General features: G+C 37.3%; 3 protein-coding genes across 3 annotated transcripts; 2 read left to right on the forward strand and 1 right to left on the reverse strand.

The window, feature by feature from the left end:
- Positions 1 to 168: 168 nt before the first annotated feature.
- LOC125815411 (PHD finger protein Alfin1-like) lies at positions 169 to 5,133 on the forward strand. The gene is made up of 5 exons (XM_049494872.1): positions 169 to 545; positions 691 to 723; positions 2,619 to 2,847; positions 4,448 to 4,568; positions 4,661 to 5,133. The coding sequence occupies exons 1-5, from the start codon at positions 458 to 460 to the stop codon at positions 4,937 to 4,939; spliced, it is 750 nt and encodes a 249-aa protein (XP_049350829.1). The 5' UTR covers positions 169 to 457; the 3' UTR covers positions 4,940 to 5,133.
- A 406-nt stretch (positions 5,134 to 5,539) lies between these two features.
- LOC125816488 (pentatricopeptide repeat-containing protein At1g14470) lies at positions 5,540 to 7,909 on the reverse strand. The gene has a single exon (XM_049496101.1). It carries the CDS (start codon positions 7,855 to 7,857, stop codon positions 5,581 to 5,583), a length of 2,277 nt encoding a protein of 758 aa, XP_049352058.1. The 5' UTR covers positions 7,858 to 7,909; the 3' UTR covers positions 5,540 to 5,580.
- A 727-nt stretch (positions 7,910 to 8,636) lies between these two features.
- LOC125816567 (histidine--tRNA ligase, cytoplasmic) lies at positions 8,637 to 15,540 on the forward strand. The gene is made up of 7 exons (XM_049496182.1): positions 8,637 to 10,182; positions 11,565 to 11,744; positions 12,560 to 12,817; positions 13,233 to 13,367; positions 13,577 to 13,855; positions 14,472 to 14,612; positions 15,096 to 15,540. The coding sequence occupies exons 1-7, from the start codon at positions 8,833 to 8,835 to the stop codon at positions 15,393 to 15,395; spliced, it is 2,643 nt and encodes an 880-aa protein (XP_049352139.1). The 5' UTR covers positions 8,637 to 8,832; the 3' UTR covers positions 15,396 to 15,540.
- Positions 15,541 to 16,393: the final 853 nt, after the last annotated feature.

The raw sequence follows: 16,393 nt of genomic DNA on the forward strand, positions 1-16,393 counted from the left end.
TTACTAAGTACTATAATTTAACAACAAATAAAAAGACATTTCACATCAGATTTCTGATCTCTCTGCCACATTTTTTTTTTTGAAAGAACCAATAGATCCAAGTATTCGTACACTAGTGCTACATGTATCTATTTACCAAAAAAAAAAACTAAAATAAATGCTGCTGCTAAAACCCTTTCCCCACCACCCCACTTTCCTCTTTCTTCCTGCTGTTCTCTTTCTCTCTCTATATCCGTTTCTTACAATATCTCTACTTACTTCTCACAGTTTCTCATAAAAATTTAAGCTTTTCTCTTTATGAATCTTCATTTTCACAGTACATAGCAAACTAATTTTTAAGTTTGGGTAACATGAAGAGGAAACCCTAGTTCTTGGGGGGAAAAACCCTAATTTTCTTCAACCCACTTCTTGTTTTTTCTCAAAGACTCAATTTTTTTCTTGTGGGGTTGTTAGAAATATGGAAAATACGGTACCTAGGACTGTAGAAGAAGTATTCAACGATTTCAAAGGTCGGAGAGCTGGTTTAATCAAAGCACTAACTACAGGTTTGTAGTGTTGTTTCCTTTTTTTTTTCTTAGAATTTTCATGCACTTTTATGGGGTTTTGAGCATAATTTTTTTCTGGGTGTTTCTGAATTTTGTTGGTTTTGCTAATTATGATGTTCTTGATATTTTTTTTAAAATTATGCAGATGTCGAGAAGTTTTATCAATCGTGTGATCCTGGTGAGTTTTCTGCTGCTCAGTTTTGATGGATTGTTGTGGTCCATCAATATTTTCACATTTGGTTCTTCTGTGCTATGAGCTTGAGGTGTATTTCTAAATGCAGTATATTTCCTATAGGCTTTAGCTTTAAGTTTTCCGGGACTGTTTCTTTATACTCCTGTTTTTTCTTTAAATTTCTGTTGTTTTATGTTCGTACTGTATTTTGGGATTTCATTGTCAATTTGGTTGAGTGATTAAGCGACTTGATTAGGACTTTGTGACTCTTATATTCCTATAAGAGTCAAGCTCATATATTTTTCTATAAGGCTATAGCTTTTAATTTCTGGGACTGTTTCTTTATATTCCTGTTTTTTCTTTAAATTTCTGCTGTTTAATGTTCCTAGTGTATTTTGGGATTTCATTGTCAATTTGGTAGAGTGATTTAGCAACTTGATTAGGACTTGTGACTTAATATTTCAGAATCTTATAATTTGCTTCTTGTCCCGTCTTTGTGTCAGTTTTGGAACTTCAATGTTGTTTGTCCCAAGGAGTGGCCTAGAACTCATGGTTAGAGCTTTCTGACTGCCTATATAATTTTGTCATTTGATGTTCTTCTTTGGCTGCCATGCAGGAATGGAAAGATCATATCTTTATTAAGTAGTTAATTGTCGCCTTCAATTTTGAAAGAGTAATTTTTCTGCATTTTCAACAGAATTATCATGATCTCAAACTGCATTCCAGAATATGAGTTGTAAAATGAGATCATTACTTAGAATTTTGTGTCATTTAGTGAGAATGTCAATGTCAGAACTGTTCTCGTTGTAGTCTTGATGACTTTTTGTCAATTCTCAAGGAAGAAGAGGTTAGAACTTCTTTTATGTAGCAATGATCATCATTTCTCTATCACAGTGGCAGTGTCTCCAACCATCGTTTATCTTGCTTACAGCAGCAACAACAACAACATACCCAATATAATCCCACAAGTGGGGTCTTGATTGTTTATCTTGTTTATGATGGGTAAAAGTGCATATGATTGGAGTGTTGAAACCACTTTGATGTCTTTATGACATTTTTTATGTTGATGCATTTGGTGTATATACATACTTAAGGTGTCTGGAGGCAGCTTAGTTAAAGTGGGTTGAAGTATGTGTTTTCTTTCCTTTTTTTTCTCTTTCTTGGTAAGTTTTTTCTCTCTTCTCTTTTTCATTATTCTTTGGGGTTTTGGTGGGTGGGGTGGGGATGGGGGGTAGGAGGTGAGAGTACTGTATTTCTGGTCTGTGAAAAAACAATTTGGAAATCCTTATTTTGCATTTGGCAATTTTAGAGGTGCTTTTCTTGTTCCAGTATTCATTAATTGTTTTTGAAGTATTTGATATAGTAGGGAAACATACCGTGGCTTTATCCCGAGCATTTGATTCCTTTCTTTTATGCAGTGACTAACTGTTTATACTTATTCAACAGTCTCTGTTAAAAACTCTATTTTGAAGAACTGGTCTAAATTCTTTATTTCGTTGCTGTTATTTATTTTGATCCCATTTGCTTAAATGTTCATTGTGACCTTTGTGACAATGATATCGATAGACTACTCCCTCTATATTTCAAACAGTTGTGTCGGCCTTTATGACAGTTTATATCTCTCTTTAATGTTTTTAGTCCGATAGATTACACACTTATTTAAGGTTTCGTAGAAGTTTATTAAAGCCTGGAAGTTGTAAGGATAATTGATTTTTCTCTTGTGTTGCATCATTCTTATCCCCTTCATTTCACAGCTTGCCCTCTCTTTTTCCTTGTATAGAGGCTTGTTGGGTGTGTTTCTTCATTGGATGTTCAATTCTTGTTTTCTATATAGATCACTTATGCAGATCAATTATGAAGTGTTTATGACAATTTCTGAATTTAACTATGTTTACTTTCAGAAAAGGAGAACTTGTGTCTCTATGGGCTTCCTAATGAAACATGGGAAGTAAACCTCCCTGTAGAGGAGGTGCCTCCAGAACTTCCGGAGCCAGCATTGGGCATAAACTTCGCACGTGATGGAATGCAAGAGAAAGACTGGTTATCACTTGTTGCTGTTCACAGTGATTCATGGCTGCTTTCTGTTGCATTCTACTTTGGCGCACGGTTTGGGTTCGGCAAGAGTGAAAGGTAAAATAAAATCTGTTACCAATAGATTTCACCTTTATCGTTTTAACTGTCTTGCAAACTTGGTCCTACCCATTATATTTTATTTGAATGTGTATGTTTTTCCTGTTTGATGGAAGACATTGGAGGCCTTGGGCTACCTTTTGGCAAATTTAAATTAGTGTTGTGCCATGTGCTTCCCTGCTATTAAATTCTGTGCGGATTTCCCGCCCTTCCTTCTACTCTGTCTTTGCATTGTATATTAGGTAGATTTTGCTTGATTTCTTTTTATCTATTCAGGGGTGGATCTTGTGGCATAAGTTGAGCTACTTCTTTGCCATAGTTGTTCCCCTCAAGCTGCTTAAAACTCACATTTTTCCCGTTGGAGCTTACTTTTCATTTTTTGTTGAACTCCATGCTTACTAACTTAGAACTCTAGAATAGAGAATTGCTAGCAGTTAGATTATTTAGGCAATATATAGAAGTCCACCTTCAACCAAAGTTCATTTAGTGCGTTCACCTTCAACCTAAGTTCATTTGGTCAGTGTTTCATATTCTTTGCGTCATGAAAGATGTGTTATTTCTTTGTCTTGGTGAGTATACTGATGACTTGTTGCAATGATATTCTTGGTGTGATGAGATTCCAGACATCTCCCATTTTTAGAAAATAGATGTGTTATTTCTTTGTCTTGGTGAGTATACTGATGACTTGTTGCAATGATAATCTTGGTGTGATGAGATTCCAGACATCTCCATTTTTAGTTTTCTACTATAAAATTTGTTTACTATTATTACCTTTTAAATAAGGATTATAGATTTGCAATGCTCTTTGCCCTTTCACTCTTCTAGGAAGGTTATTTGGTGCTAGTTGTTACAAAAGCAAATCCATTCACTTAGTGGCATTCGTTGTGGCATCATTGAATAAGATAATGTTTGATTCAGCAAAGCTAAGGATGCCTGACATGTCGAGATGTTTACCATCAGCTGGTGTTTCTGAATGTATTATCTTTGAATAAAATAGTGCTCAACTCAGTGAACAGCTGAAGGTTTTCATCTTGAGAGAGGTTTACTGTCAGCTGTTATTATTGGCTGTAGCCTGTAGCATCTTTGAATATTAGTGCTTAGTGAGTAAGCGAAGGATGTCTAGCATGTCGGTACATTCAGGACAGCACAAATGCTGTATAATGATGGGAGAAACTTCCATGTAGCAGGTTTTGGTCCCTCTTTTCTACCCTGGAGTCCACTTTTTGTGTCTTCTGCCATTGTAGGTTAGAGATATTGATGGATGTGAAAATATGACTGAAATCGTTATAAGCTGGAGTTTATACTGGGAAACTGGTCGCATGGGATTCCATAATCATGCGTACATGTCCAGAAATGTCAACTTAAATTTGACTTATATCTGTCAAGTGTCTGGATAGTTTGCCTAGCTAGAGTCCAATCTCATTAATGTGCCTATGTTGCTCGGATTGCATGTCGGATCCTCCAAAATTAGTGCATTTTTTGGAGGATCTGACACAAGTACGGCATCAATATTGGAGAGTCCGAGTAACATAGGTGGCTTCCAATATCTGATATTAATTTAGGGAGGATAATTGTTTTATTTTGGAAATCATGTATACAGGAAGAGGCTTTTCCAAATGACAAATGATCTCCCAACAGTGTTTGAGGTTGTAACTGGAGCTGCTAAGCAGGCACGCGATGCCGCTCACAACAATAGCAGCAAAAGCAAATCAAGTGGAAAGGTTCTCATATACTGGACCTAACATATATAGTTACTGTTTCTTTTCCCATTTTGTTTGAGCATATGTTTTCAGCTATTATCTTTGATTTTCAGCCTCGACTGCCAGAGCCCCAGCCCAAGGAAGTAAAGGTGTCTCCACCTAAAATGGAGGATGAAAGTGGGGAGGAGGAGGAAGAAGAAGAAGAAGAAGAACAAGGGGCAACTCTCTGTGGAGCTTGTGGTGATAATTATGCCACGGATGAATTCTGGATTTGCTGTGATATTTGTGAGAGATGGTTCCATGGCAAATGTGTGAAGATTACCCCAGCAAAAGCTGAGCATATCAAGCAGTACAAGTGTCCTAGTTGCAGTAGCAAGAGAGCTAGAGTTTAAAATTTGTGGCAATTTTAGAGCAACATCAATTAAGTGGAAGTGTTGGAAGGTCTAGGACTTATAGCTCAGTTATCAAATGTAATCTATGTCAAAGTTAAATGTTTGCTGATGGAATTGGGATGTCCATTTCATGAACATTTGCTTTCTGTTATCTTACTTTCGGATTGTGTTTTAGATGAAATTTGTGCCTGTTATCATCTTGTGTTTGTGAATCTATTTTCATCTTCCTTTACTTTAATGGGTTATCTATATACTACTACACTGCGGTAGTATGAGGAATTCATAAACTTTTTGTGATCCTTAGTCTTGAATGCAGGGAATCATCACCCCTTAACTTTTTGCATTCATAATTTTTCTGGATTAAGTACACATTCATAATACTAAAATCAAATCAACCAATAGCCTTTCGTGAACCATTTCTCAATGTTCAAGTGTATTTCTATCCACACACCATGAATATTGCTGCTGGAACAAACCACCCAGCTGAGCATAGCTGTCATCAGCAATCTCCGAGCATACTGAAAGATTCAGCAAATTGCCATAGCCTTACATGAGACTACTTTTCAGCAACCTAGTCAATATTGCTGATCATCAAGAACAAACCATCTTGTATCAGTGTGGTTGGTGCAGTAAGGCATGACTTACCAATAGTCTTTACAAGAACACTGCCCTTCACTGAAGGAGTGAAATCGATTATTATCCCTAACAATGATCTCCCTCCCCTCCATCTTTGAAATGATTTTGATTGCTGTGTGGCAATCCCTACATATCCTGAGATTCTTCACTACCCTTATGACCGAGTGTGGTTCAGTAACAAGAAGAGCAAAAGCCACAGCCAACTTCTCGCTATGGGTCCCTACCATCTCTTCCATCTCTTCTTCTTCAACATCTTTTAAAACACAGCTCGTATCAGCCATATATCCAGCTAGCCTCATCTTCTTTTCTGTTTCAGAGAGCACTCTATGGATATCTGCAGATCGCTCATGTGACCTGTCACCCACTATAAACTTGTGCATCTCCCCCTTGTGTTCAATCCAACTCCATCCAGTTGTCTTCTTTACTCCTCCTATTGTCATCAACCCTCTCACCCTGTCTACATCTTCCCATCTTCTTGCTGAGGCGTATATGTTTGAAAGCAAAACGTAATTACCTGAATTTTCTGGTTCTATTTCAAAGAGCTTACTAGCTGCAAACTCTCCAAGATCTATCCTTTTGTGAACTCGACTAGCATGTAAAAGGGAACCATATACTCCTGCATGTGGATGCATTGCCATACTTCCAATCAAACATTTTGCTTCGTCTAGTTTACCATTTCTACCTAACAAATCAACCATGCACGCATAGTGATCAGAGTCTGGATCTTTGATTGAATCAAATATCCTTCGACCTTCTTCTAGCAGTCCACCATGACTACATGCTGTTAGTACCCCAATATAGGTTATTCGATCTGGTTCAATATTTTCTTTCTTCATCTTCCACAACAATTCAACAGCTTCAATGGCATTGCCATAAGCTGCAAAACCTGTAATCAATGTGTTATAAGAAATCACATCTCTGGTGTCCATCGATTGGAAAACTTTCTCAGCGTCCTTCATATTACCACACTTGGAATACATGAAAATCAGAGCATTATCACCTGAAATGCTCAGTTTGATTTGATGCTTTTCCAGGAAATTCACTGCCCAATTACCAAATTCCAAAGCCCCAAGGTGGCCACAGGCTGAGATCACACTGACCATGGTGACTTCGTCTGGCAGCACATCTTTTGCTATCATATCTTTGAAAAGGTCAATAGCCACTTTTGACTGTCCATTTTGAGCATAACCAGCTATAATTGAATTCCAAGAGATGACGTTCTTCTCAGGCACCGTATCAAAGAGCCCTCTTGCAGAAGCCAAATCACCAACTCTTGCATATGCTGAAATCATTGCATTCCATGTAACTAAGTTCTTGTACGTACCTAATTCATCAAAGATCTTTCTAGACATAGCAAGGTTCCCACACTTGGCATACATGTCAAGTAGAGCAGTCTTTGCAAAACAATTTAAGCGAACACCCTTGTCATTTATCATCTTAACAAGCCCCTCCGCAAGGCTAGCATCACCATGCGAAGAACACAAAGAAATGACAGTAACCCATGTAGTTTCATCAGGGCAAACCCCACAACTCATCATCTCATTAAACAACCTTATAACCTCTTCAGAACACCCATTTTGAGCATACCCCGACAGCATTGCATTCCAAGACACAACACTCCTCTCCGGCATTTGATCAAAATACTTCCTAGCATTCTCCAAATCTTTCCTTCTTGAATACGCAGTAACCATAGCAGTCCAAGTAACCACATTCTTCTCAGGCATCAAATCAAACAAACTCCTCGCTTCAACTTCATTACCCCAATTCCAACACCCTGAAATCATAGCATTCCAATCTGCAACAGCTCTCTCAGGAATTTCATCAAACAGTTCCCGCGCAATCTCCAAAGGCCCAAACTTTCCATACATATCCATAATCGCATTGCGAACGAACCTATCCCAATCATGACCCATTTTGATACAATGCGCATGGAACACAACGCCCCATTTTCCAGATGCTTTAATAAGAATCGGGTATACAAAGGCATCAGGGGCTACATTGCATTTCTGCATTTTGTCAAACAGGTAGAGAACATCACTGTGGGCACCCAATTGAGAGTAGAACTTGAGGATATTAGTGAAAATAAAGACATTGGGTTGGTGGACTGAATCGAAAACTCGGTTAACATAAGTGGGCGGAGCGTGGAGGCGCGTGCAGAGTTTGATGAGCTGCGCCACCCAGTAGTTGTCAGAACAGAGAGAGCGTTGAAAGAGCTGCGCATGAAGCTGTTTCAAGTGGTTTAATTTGGTGGCTTTCAATGCAGCTGTGTGCAAGTGTGACATTAGAATTTCAGTGTGCCAACATTGGCCCTTTTTGTTAACCAACTTAACTGTTTTTTTTTTCTTTTTCAATTCAACTTATATACCAAGACTGTGGTAAAAAATTGATATTCTATATTAATATACTAGCGATAATATATAACCGCCATTTGAATTTATCAGGATATTTTATTTATACATGTGAACTATGCCATATTCCATCTGAACATCTCAATTCTTAATAAGATGTTTTGAATTAGAAACTCTCGATTCAAATTCTGGAAAGATTTATTCGAGTGTTTTCATTTAGGTATTAGGTAGTGAAGTCAATCACATAAAATATTTCATTTTTTTTAATTATATACATTCACCTTAATAAATCGTAAAATTATATTTTTCTACTTAAGGTTGATTTGTATAATTTAAGGAGATGATATATTTTGTGATTTTTTTTTCTTCAAAATTTAAATCGAAAGTGTCTAGCTGAAACACTTGATTTAATTGAGTGTCTAAATAGAATATCTTGAAATGTCGAAAGTTTATAAAGGTATAAAATGCTTCAAGTATAAATTTATTCGCAATATAGCATTTGTTTTGAGAGAACAACAATACGATGGTCACTATAATTCCATAAAGTGTAGTTTAAAGATGATAGACGACATGCAGACTTTATAGAGGTAGAGAGACTTTCCGATAGACTCAATACTCAAGTGATTTTAAGAGAAAAAGATACAAAAAGAGAAAAGGAAGAGAAACAAGAAGATTCTAATCCCCACTCAAGCCCAAGTGTAACGCAAAACCAAACAAACCCCAAAACTCTTGGGTTGAACCCATTTGTAAAACCTAATTCCCAAAATTCCATTTCAGCAGCCCATTTTTCCCCAAAAAACCCTCAATTCTTTTCAAACTGCGAAATCCGTCACCTTCTAAACCCCCATTAATCCCTTCGCCGGCGATTTTGCCGGAAAACCCAACACCATCTTTCTTATTAGGTGACCCATGGCGGAAGAGAGACGCATGGTAACAGTGGGAGGGAAAGGCTCATCACTGTCATCTTCCTCTGTATTTGATATTGCCAATGGACTCAGTCGTCTGAGCATAGACTCTTCAGCACTCTCCAAAGTATCGTCTTCCTCTAATTCTAAAACCAGCAAGACTAATGCGCCTACGGTGTCTGCATCATTTTCAATCCTCAGTAATTTAACACCCGATGAGGCTAGAGCTTCTCTCGTGGTCCTCCTAAACAAGCTTTTGCTTTCTTCTTCCACTTCTGCAGCTGTTAATCAGCTCTCTGATATCATCCTTAAGGATGCGTCGTCGTCCTCTAATTTACAAATTTCATTTGATAACACTTTTGATGGCGTTTCTCCAGGTGATTTTTCTGTGGCAGCAATAGCTGGAATCTCCGCTATCTTGGATCATCAAAGTTCAGCTTTGTCTGTTATTACTGATGCTATTGCTGCCTTGTCCTGCGAGGCCTTGGGGGCTGACATTTCAGCTTTCAATTTGAATGATTCCGGTGATGGTTCATCTGCCAAGGACGTTGTTTCTGTGGCTTCTGACTTGAAGATCTTGCTTAACGGTTCTAAATTTGTTAACCGTGAGGGTGATGAACCTGCAGTTTCTGGTGTTCCCGTGGTGCACGGCAAGTTTAGGGAGATTTCCCGGCTTCTGCACTCCAGCACCCGTGTCCAATTGAACTCTGCAATTGTATCCAATTCTGGATCTTCTGGTACAGCCAGCTCCATGTGCACCACGTTGTTTTCTTTGGCTGTGGCCCTCAAGGATTTGGGTAACATCAGTTATAACCGAGCAAAGCACATTGTCGATTCTCGCATTGCTGGAGATGATGAATTTCCTGCAATGCTGATAAAAGAATGTCCTCGCCCTGATCAGCTAAAAGCTCTTTTCGCATCTTTGGTGTCAGCTCACTCGGATGAGGAATATGTTAAGTTCTCACATGATGTCAGCTCTTTACTGGTGATGGTAGAACAAATAATTTCTTGGGAAGCCCTGGCTGCTTTCCTTTCCTTGGAAGGAAGGGACTTCATTACTTCAGGTGATACGAGTGTAGGCGAGGACAGTGCAAAGACAGCAGGTAAAAAAGGAGCAAAGAAGAAGAAGATTCTGGGTAAAGGTACCACCGCTCTGGTGCAGTTTTTGAAGGATAGGCTACTGAGCATGCCAATTCAGACTGAGGCGTCCCAGACTGTCATGGTTTTGGAGAATTTGGTTCGCAATTTCTTGTCACTACTGGACCCAAAAGACTTGGGATTTGACACTTTACTGAAAAAGGTGAAAGATATCGTGGAAAGCAATGAAAGCCGCCGGTTGCCTAAACTGCCAAAGGTAGAGAACCATGCTGTGTTATCTTTGTTCCACTCATTTTTTCAATTCTTTTTCTTTGAGCGCAAAGTAGGCTATTTTTCTGCTGCTTCGGTATGACCCGCTCCTCACCTTATTGAATTATTCATAGCAGTTTGATTCCAATAGTTATGCAACTGGTTGAACACTTGGTTGTCTTCTGTATTTGTTTATGTGAAAAGATGTGCGGGTGTAGGCCTGCTAAATTTGATTTTGGTACCAGGTCACGTGATATGATGAACATCCAACTCGGATCCTTAAGAAAATGGTGGAATGGTCTAAGACACTTACAAACTCGTGTATGCCCTTTTACACCCGATCTGAAAACTATACTATATAGATCAATAGTATGTTTGGTACTTTTGCAGTATACAAACAAAAAAGTAGCTTGAAATAATTAAGTGTTTTAATTCAACCTTGGTGATTAACCAGAAATTTCGAAACATTATTTTTTAAAGTGCAAGAAAATAAGAAATTGGCAGCACTTGTTTAGGAGTAATTATACTTCCTTTAATATTTACTACTTTTGAATAAAATTCTGATATTTATCCCTGTAATAAAGTCTCAAGTTTATTGAAAACAAAAGTAATCTCACTCTTACTCTTTCTCTCAATTACTTTTTCAATATTCAATTTAGCAAAGACAATTATTATGCTTTTTGCTCAATGTCTGCACTTATGGAATAGTTACTGTCCATGTGGGGTTTGGTGGAGGTATTCCAGCAACTGGATGGAAATGTTGAAGGATGTACACTAGCTTTTAGATGATGCAATGACAATATTCGGATGACCCATAATGAGAGGATCCAGAGGTGGAGTCTTTATTATGAAAGCCTTTGTTTTTTTGGATAACTGAGTGAAAGTTATGAGGCCATAACAACTATAAATCCATTTGGACCCAAGAAAGACCATGTGGCGAAGTTTTTTGATCAGCTTAGTGGCTAACATTTGTTAGATGACTAAATAACTTAAGACTGAAGCATTCTGCAGTAAAATTGATGTGCAAGTGTATTCCCTATTTTATTGGGAGCCTTGCATGTAGAAGGTGGAGTGTCATCTCTGAATGTTTTAGGTTTCATCCCCTTGACAGAAAGAGGAAGTATCTTTAATTTACCGTCACGATGTTTCCCTGTTCTCCATTGGATAATTTACTTTCCTATCAAACGGTGTTAGAGGAACATAAAATTAGTAATTGGGGAATTAAAATGCCTTCTTTTTAACTCCTAATATTCTTTATTGTCTTGTCGTTGTCATATCAACTTTAGAAGGAATATCAATAGTTTTAGCTCCTTTTTCTAGGTGCACAAAATGGATGTAGTTAATGTTTCATCTTCAGCGAAATTTAAATGTTCAATTCTTTTGTGACAGGGAACACGTGATTTTGCAAAGGAACAGATGGCTATAAGAGAGAGAGCTTTCTCAATTATCACTGAAGTTTTTAAAAGGCATGGTGCTGCTGCTTTGGACACTCCTGCTTTTGAAATGCGAGAAACTCTGATGGGCAAATATGGAGAAGACTCAAAATTGATATATGACCTTGCGGATCAGGTTTATTAGTTGTTTCAACTGCTATTTATTGGTTGATTTTTGTTGGTGCATCTTGTCACATGGGAGTTCCACACAGGCACACATAATTCCGGTCTTTCACATGTATTCAAGAATGTGACCTAGCATCAATGAAGCTGGACGAATAGAGGCAAAAAATGTTAGGAGATTTCTTTCCATTTATTTAATGGATCTCTATCCGTAAAACTTGTGTTGATGGAAGGTAGTAGGTACCTGGTGGATGCGACACTGTAGAGATGCGCACAAGCTGCCCATAACCCAACATTGTCAAAAAAATAAGGGAACATATAAATATAATTGGGACAATGGTGTGGGATAGTTGGTTTCTCAAAAAGGAATTGTGTGAGATCTTGTTGGACATATTTCATAGTTCTGTTCACTAAGATTTCAGTAACTGCAACTTGTCCTCTCTCCATCATCTAATTATTGAAATTAGAATATTGATAATTTTATTAGTTTATATATTTTGTTTACATTTGATCTTCCTTGTAAAGGCTTCACCTTTCTGCATGATTTTAGAAATTTCTCTTCTTGTTGAACTCCCTGTGTTCTTCTATCCCTACTTCTCGTATTGCTGAATTGTATGTTATGCTGTTCTCTAAATACAAAGTTGATATTTAGGTAGGACAGGGAAAGGTTTTTTTTTAGAAGTTAAAAGCAAATATGAGTCTGATTGTGTTAAGTATTCACAGATTATTTAATAGGTGCATTTTATTGTTTCATTATTTAGAATCTGAGTTGTGCGTTATTCCTGATCTTTTTGTACTGATTTCTCCTTCCCCCGATAACATTTGCAGGGAGGAGAACTTTGTTCTCTTCGTTATGACCTGACAGTCCCATTTGCTAGATACGTAGCAATGAATGGTCTGACATCCTTCAAGCGTTATCAGATAGCTAAGGTGTACAGAAGAGATAATCCATCTAAGGGTAGATATCGTGAATTTTACCAGTGTGATTTTGATATAGCTGGTCAGTTTGAGAAGATGATGCCTGATTTTGAGGTCATAAAGATTTTGACCGAGTTGTTAGATGAGCTTGATATTGGAGAGTATGAGGTACACTTTCTAATGGTTCTCTACCCTTGTACAAATTCAATCTCTGCTTGTTAGTTGTCCTTTGAATGATATTCAAAGGACACTATTTATATTTTTGTCCCCAATCACTAGAAAATTGTCTTATGATTTTTGCCCGCTCTCATGTCCCCTCGTCCTCCCTGTGCTTCCTCTCAAATCATTAACTTACATCACCACAGTATTTTGGTTATTTCATTGGGACCATCTAAATCTTCAACTTGTATGGTTGTGATGCATATCTATCAGGAATTAAACCATTTCCATATGTATATAGATTCTCTTTATGTTTCTTATGATCCAGCACATTCTGGTTCTTTTCTCATGCAATCTCAAAAATCATCTGTCCTGTTGGTGGTATATGACATTACTAATTATGTAAATCTTCTCCCCTTATTAGGTAAAGCTTAATCACAGGAAGCTGCTTGATGGTATGTTGGCTATATGTGGGGTGCCACAAGAGAAGTTCAGAACCATTTGTTCAAGCATTGACAAGCTAGATAAACAATCCTTTGAGCAGATAAAAAAAGAAATGGTGAGGCATAGTCTCCCAGTAGGCATAAAGTTGTATGTTTTATTAAGATGGCGATTTGATATTATATCTGTTATTGGTGTTTTGCCTAGTACTGGCGTTCTATTGAAAAATACTGAAGAAACTTGTGTTAAAAATCTGTCAAATATTATCATTTTGAAACAGAACGAGTATGTTGTTAGCACTCTAATGCTGCTGTCATTTTATAACAGGTGGATGAGAAAGGCTTAAGTAATGAGATATCAGACAGAATTGGTACATTTGTCAAATGGAGGGGACCTCCTGTGGAATTATTATCTAAGCTCAAGCAGGAACACAGTTTTTTGGAGAACAATGAATCTTCACTTGCTTTAGATGAATTAGAGATTATGTTTAAAGCTCTGGAGAAGTCCAAGTGTATTGACAGAGTGGTTTTTGACTTGAGCCTTGCAAGAGGCCTTGATTACTACACAGGAGTCATATTTGAAGCTGTCTTCAAAGGAGCTGCTCAGGTAGATCTCTGGGTTGCTAATAAGTTCTAGTTCCAGTTACCTATGCTTTGCGACTTTGGCTTGTCGATGTGGTGGTTATCAGTTCATATTTGTGCAATTAGGCATCATAGATGTACATATATGGTTTGAGTTCTCAACATTATTCTTTTTAGGTGTCTAAGAAGTATATATATACTGTACTAGTTATCAACATTGTCAGGAATCTCTGAAGTACTTTTAATAATTTTGCTTTGACTTCCGTATTACTGAAATTTAATCTATACCCAGTGTACATTATTCTAGGTTCTTCTGTCTCGCATACTATGTTCAGAGTTAAACACTGTAAACCTAGGTAATTGGCACTTCCCAAGGCGAGAATAGCAGGTTCTCAAGCCTCAAAGTGCGGCCTTGTTTTCTTTAAATGCCTTCTGTATCACTATTACCTGATAAAAAACCTCCATCTGTAGTATCAAATTTGATAGTGAAGCTCTAGTAGTTTGATTATGGCATAGACCTATATATAAGTATTAGTTCCTACTGCTATGTTCCTCCTATTATATGTGTCTCTGCATGAAATGTTTGTAAATTGTAGTTCCTCTTCTGTGATCAATTACCACTTGTCTGGAAATGCCTGCAGGTTGGTTCGATTGCTGCTGGTGGACGTTATGACAATCTGATAGGGATGTTTGGCACACGGCAGGTTCCTTCTGTTGGGATCAGTCTGGGAATAGAGAGAGTATTTGCAATCATGGAACAGCTTCAGAAAGACAAAAATCAGGTGATAATAGCTAAATAAGCATATCTGATTTGTTTTGAAATAGACTTTGGTAATTTCATCTTTTTCAACTTGTTGCACGTCAAATCAATAAGTAAATAAGAGTGTCCTCTTGAGCCTTTTTTAAGATTATAGATGAAACAGTTCACATAATTCAATATGGTAACAAAGCAGTAAAACTGGTACTACGACAAACTTACTCAAGACTTGATGAATGTCCCTAGCATTTCATGGTGCACATTGTGTTCTGTTTTACTTGTTTTTTTTTTTAAATTTATCTGCTCCATGGCAAATGCTGTCTGCATGTCTGAAGATGTCCTAAATTTGTTGCATAGTTCTACCTCATTTCATTACTACCTATTATTTTTTTAAGCTCCTCCCTCTTTTCTCTCTCTCTCTCTCTCTCTCCACGTTTTTCTCTGGAAGTGTCAACTTATGCACATGTGTCATTGATGGTATCATTGTTCTCCTTGAACAATTTTCCAGGAAATCCGAGCCACTGAAACTCAAGTTCTCGTTAGCATTCTTGGTGATGACAGTGCTTTAGCTGCTGAACTGGTTGGTGAATTATGGCATGCTAAAGTGAAAGCAGAATTTATGATCCATAAAAAAGTGATGAAGCACATTGATCGGGCCAGAGATTCGAGGATCCCTTGGATGGTACTTGTTGGTGAACGCGAACTTAGTGAAGGAGTTGTAAAATTGAAGGATGTTGTTGCAGCTATTGACTATGAGGTCCCCAGAGGTAAGCTTGTGGACGATCTATGCAAACGATTAGGCATGTAATATCTTAAGCTCTTTGTATTGGTAGATTGAATCATTTTTAACAAGATTCCATTTTTGGGGGTTTAAAATCCACCATGTTGGTGGGGGATTAGACATTGACCCTTAGGGTCCATTAATCCACAAAATGAACTACATATTTCAGTAACAATATGCAGTAACCTTACTATACTTTTGTGAGATCAAATTTTCGAAACACTATATTTGATCCTATTAATATTGAGGTAAAATTCACAGCAAAGGCAAGAAAAATGATACTGTAGATCCTAAATGAGGAAAATTATCATCATGTCGAAACTCGAGGATACATGTTATATTACACTAAAAAATTCAATAGATGGAAGACTGCATTCACTATACACACCATCTTCTTCAAGCTTCGTTTGTGGGATTATACTGTTGTTACTATTGCATGACTGCTACTTAACTATGCGATTCGATTGTGACTTCGTTCCAACAAACAAACATTTGAATAAGAGTTGTTGGGGGTGTGACACTGTCATGATCCTACGAACATTTCTTTGAACCATCTCACTCCAACTTTATATCATTATCATTATTAGCCAGAATACAAATGTAATAATGCTCCTTAAATAAAACCTAATCTAAAAAGTAAAAAGGTTGTAATGTCTATTTATTGGTACTTACTCCTTGGATCATCTATATACATTTATAGTAGTAGCACACACAACTTGATGTCCCTAACATTAATTGCATATATGTTTCAAGTCCTTTTCTTTTGTTTGAAGAATCTCCTCTAATCAAGAACAGCCCCTTTTAGCAAATATTACAACACGTATATCCATGTTACACCACTTATCCATAAGCTTCTTACAACCATATACTTCCCCTACTTTATATCGATTAATATGAATTTAACACATTCTATATAAAATAGTGAGAATTGTTTTTAATCATACGTTTTTTTTGGTGAGCAGGTTTCATGGGAAAATCATGTTCTATATAGCACAAATTTTCTGCGAAAACTTTTGTTTCTTTAT

This window comes from Solanum verrucosum, unplaced genomic scaffold, assembly GCF_900185275.1.
Source record: "Solanum verrucosum unplaced genomic scaffold, falcon-dt-bn FXZP01000261.1, whole genome shotgun sequence".
NCBI classification, from domain to species: domain Eukaryota; kingdom Viridiplantae; phylum Streptophyta; class Magnoliopsida; order Solanales; family Solanaceae; genus Solanum; species Solanum verrucosum.

Bases quoted from the DNA above. Each gene is read 5' to 3' on its own strand.
- LOC125815411 (XM_049494872.1), top strand. From the start codon at position 458: ATGGAAAATACGGTACCTAGGACTGTAGAAGAAGTATTCAACGATTTC. The intron at 2,848-4,447 runs GTAAAATAAAAT...TCATGTATACAG, and splicing joins GGGTTCGGCAAGAGTGAAAG to GAAGAGGCTTTTCCAAATGA. The intron at 4,569-4,660 runs GTTCTCATATAC...TTTGATTTTCAG, and splicing joins AAAGCAAATCAAGTGGAAAG to CCTCGACTGCCAGAGCCCCA.
- LOC125816488 (XM_049496101.1), bottom strand. From the start codon at position 7,857: ATGTCACACTTGCACACAGCTGCATTGAAAGCCACCAAATTAAACCAC.
- LOC125816567 (XM_049496182.1), top strand. From the start codon at position 8,833: ATGGCGGAAGAGAGACGCATGGTAACAGTGGGAGGGAAAGGCTCATCA. The intron at 12,818-13,232 runs GTACACTTTCTA...TCCCCTTATTAG, and splicing joins TTGATATTGGAGAGTATGAG to GTAAAGCTTAATCACAGGAA. The intron at 13,368-13,576 runs GTGAGGCATAGT...ATTTTATAACAG, and splicing joins AGCAGATAAAAAAAGAAATG to GTGGATGAGAAAGGCTTAAG.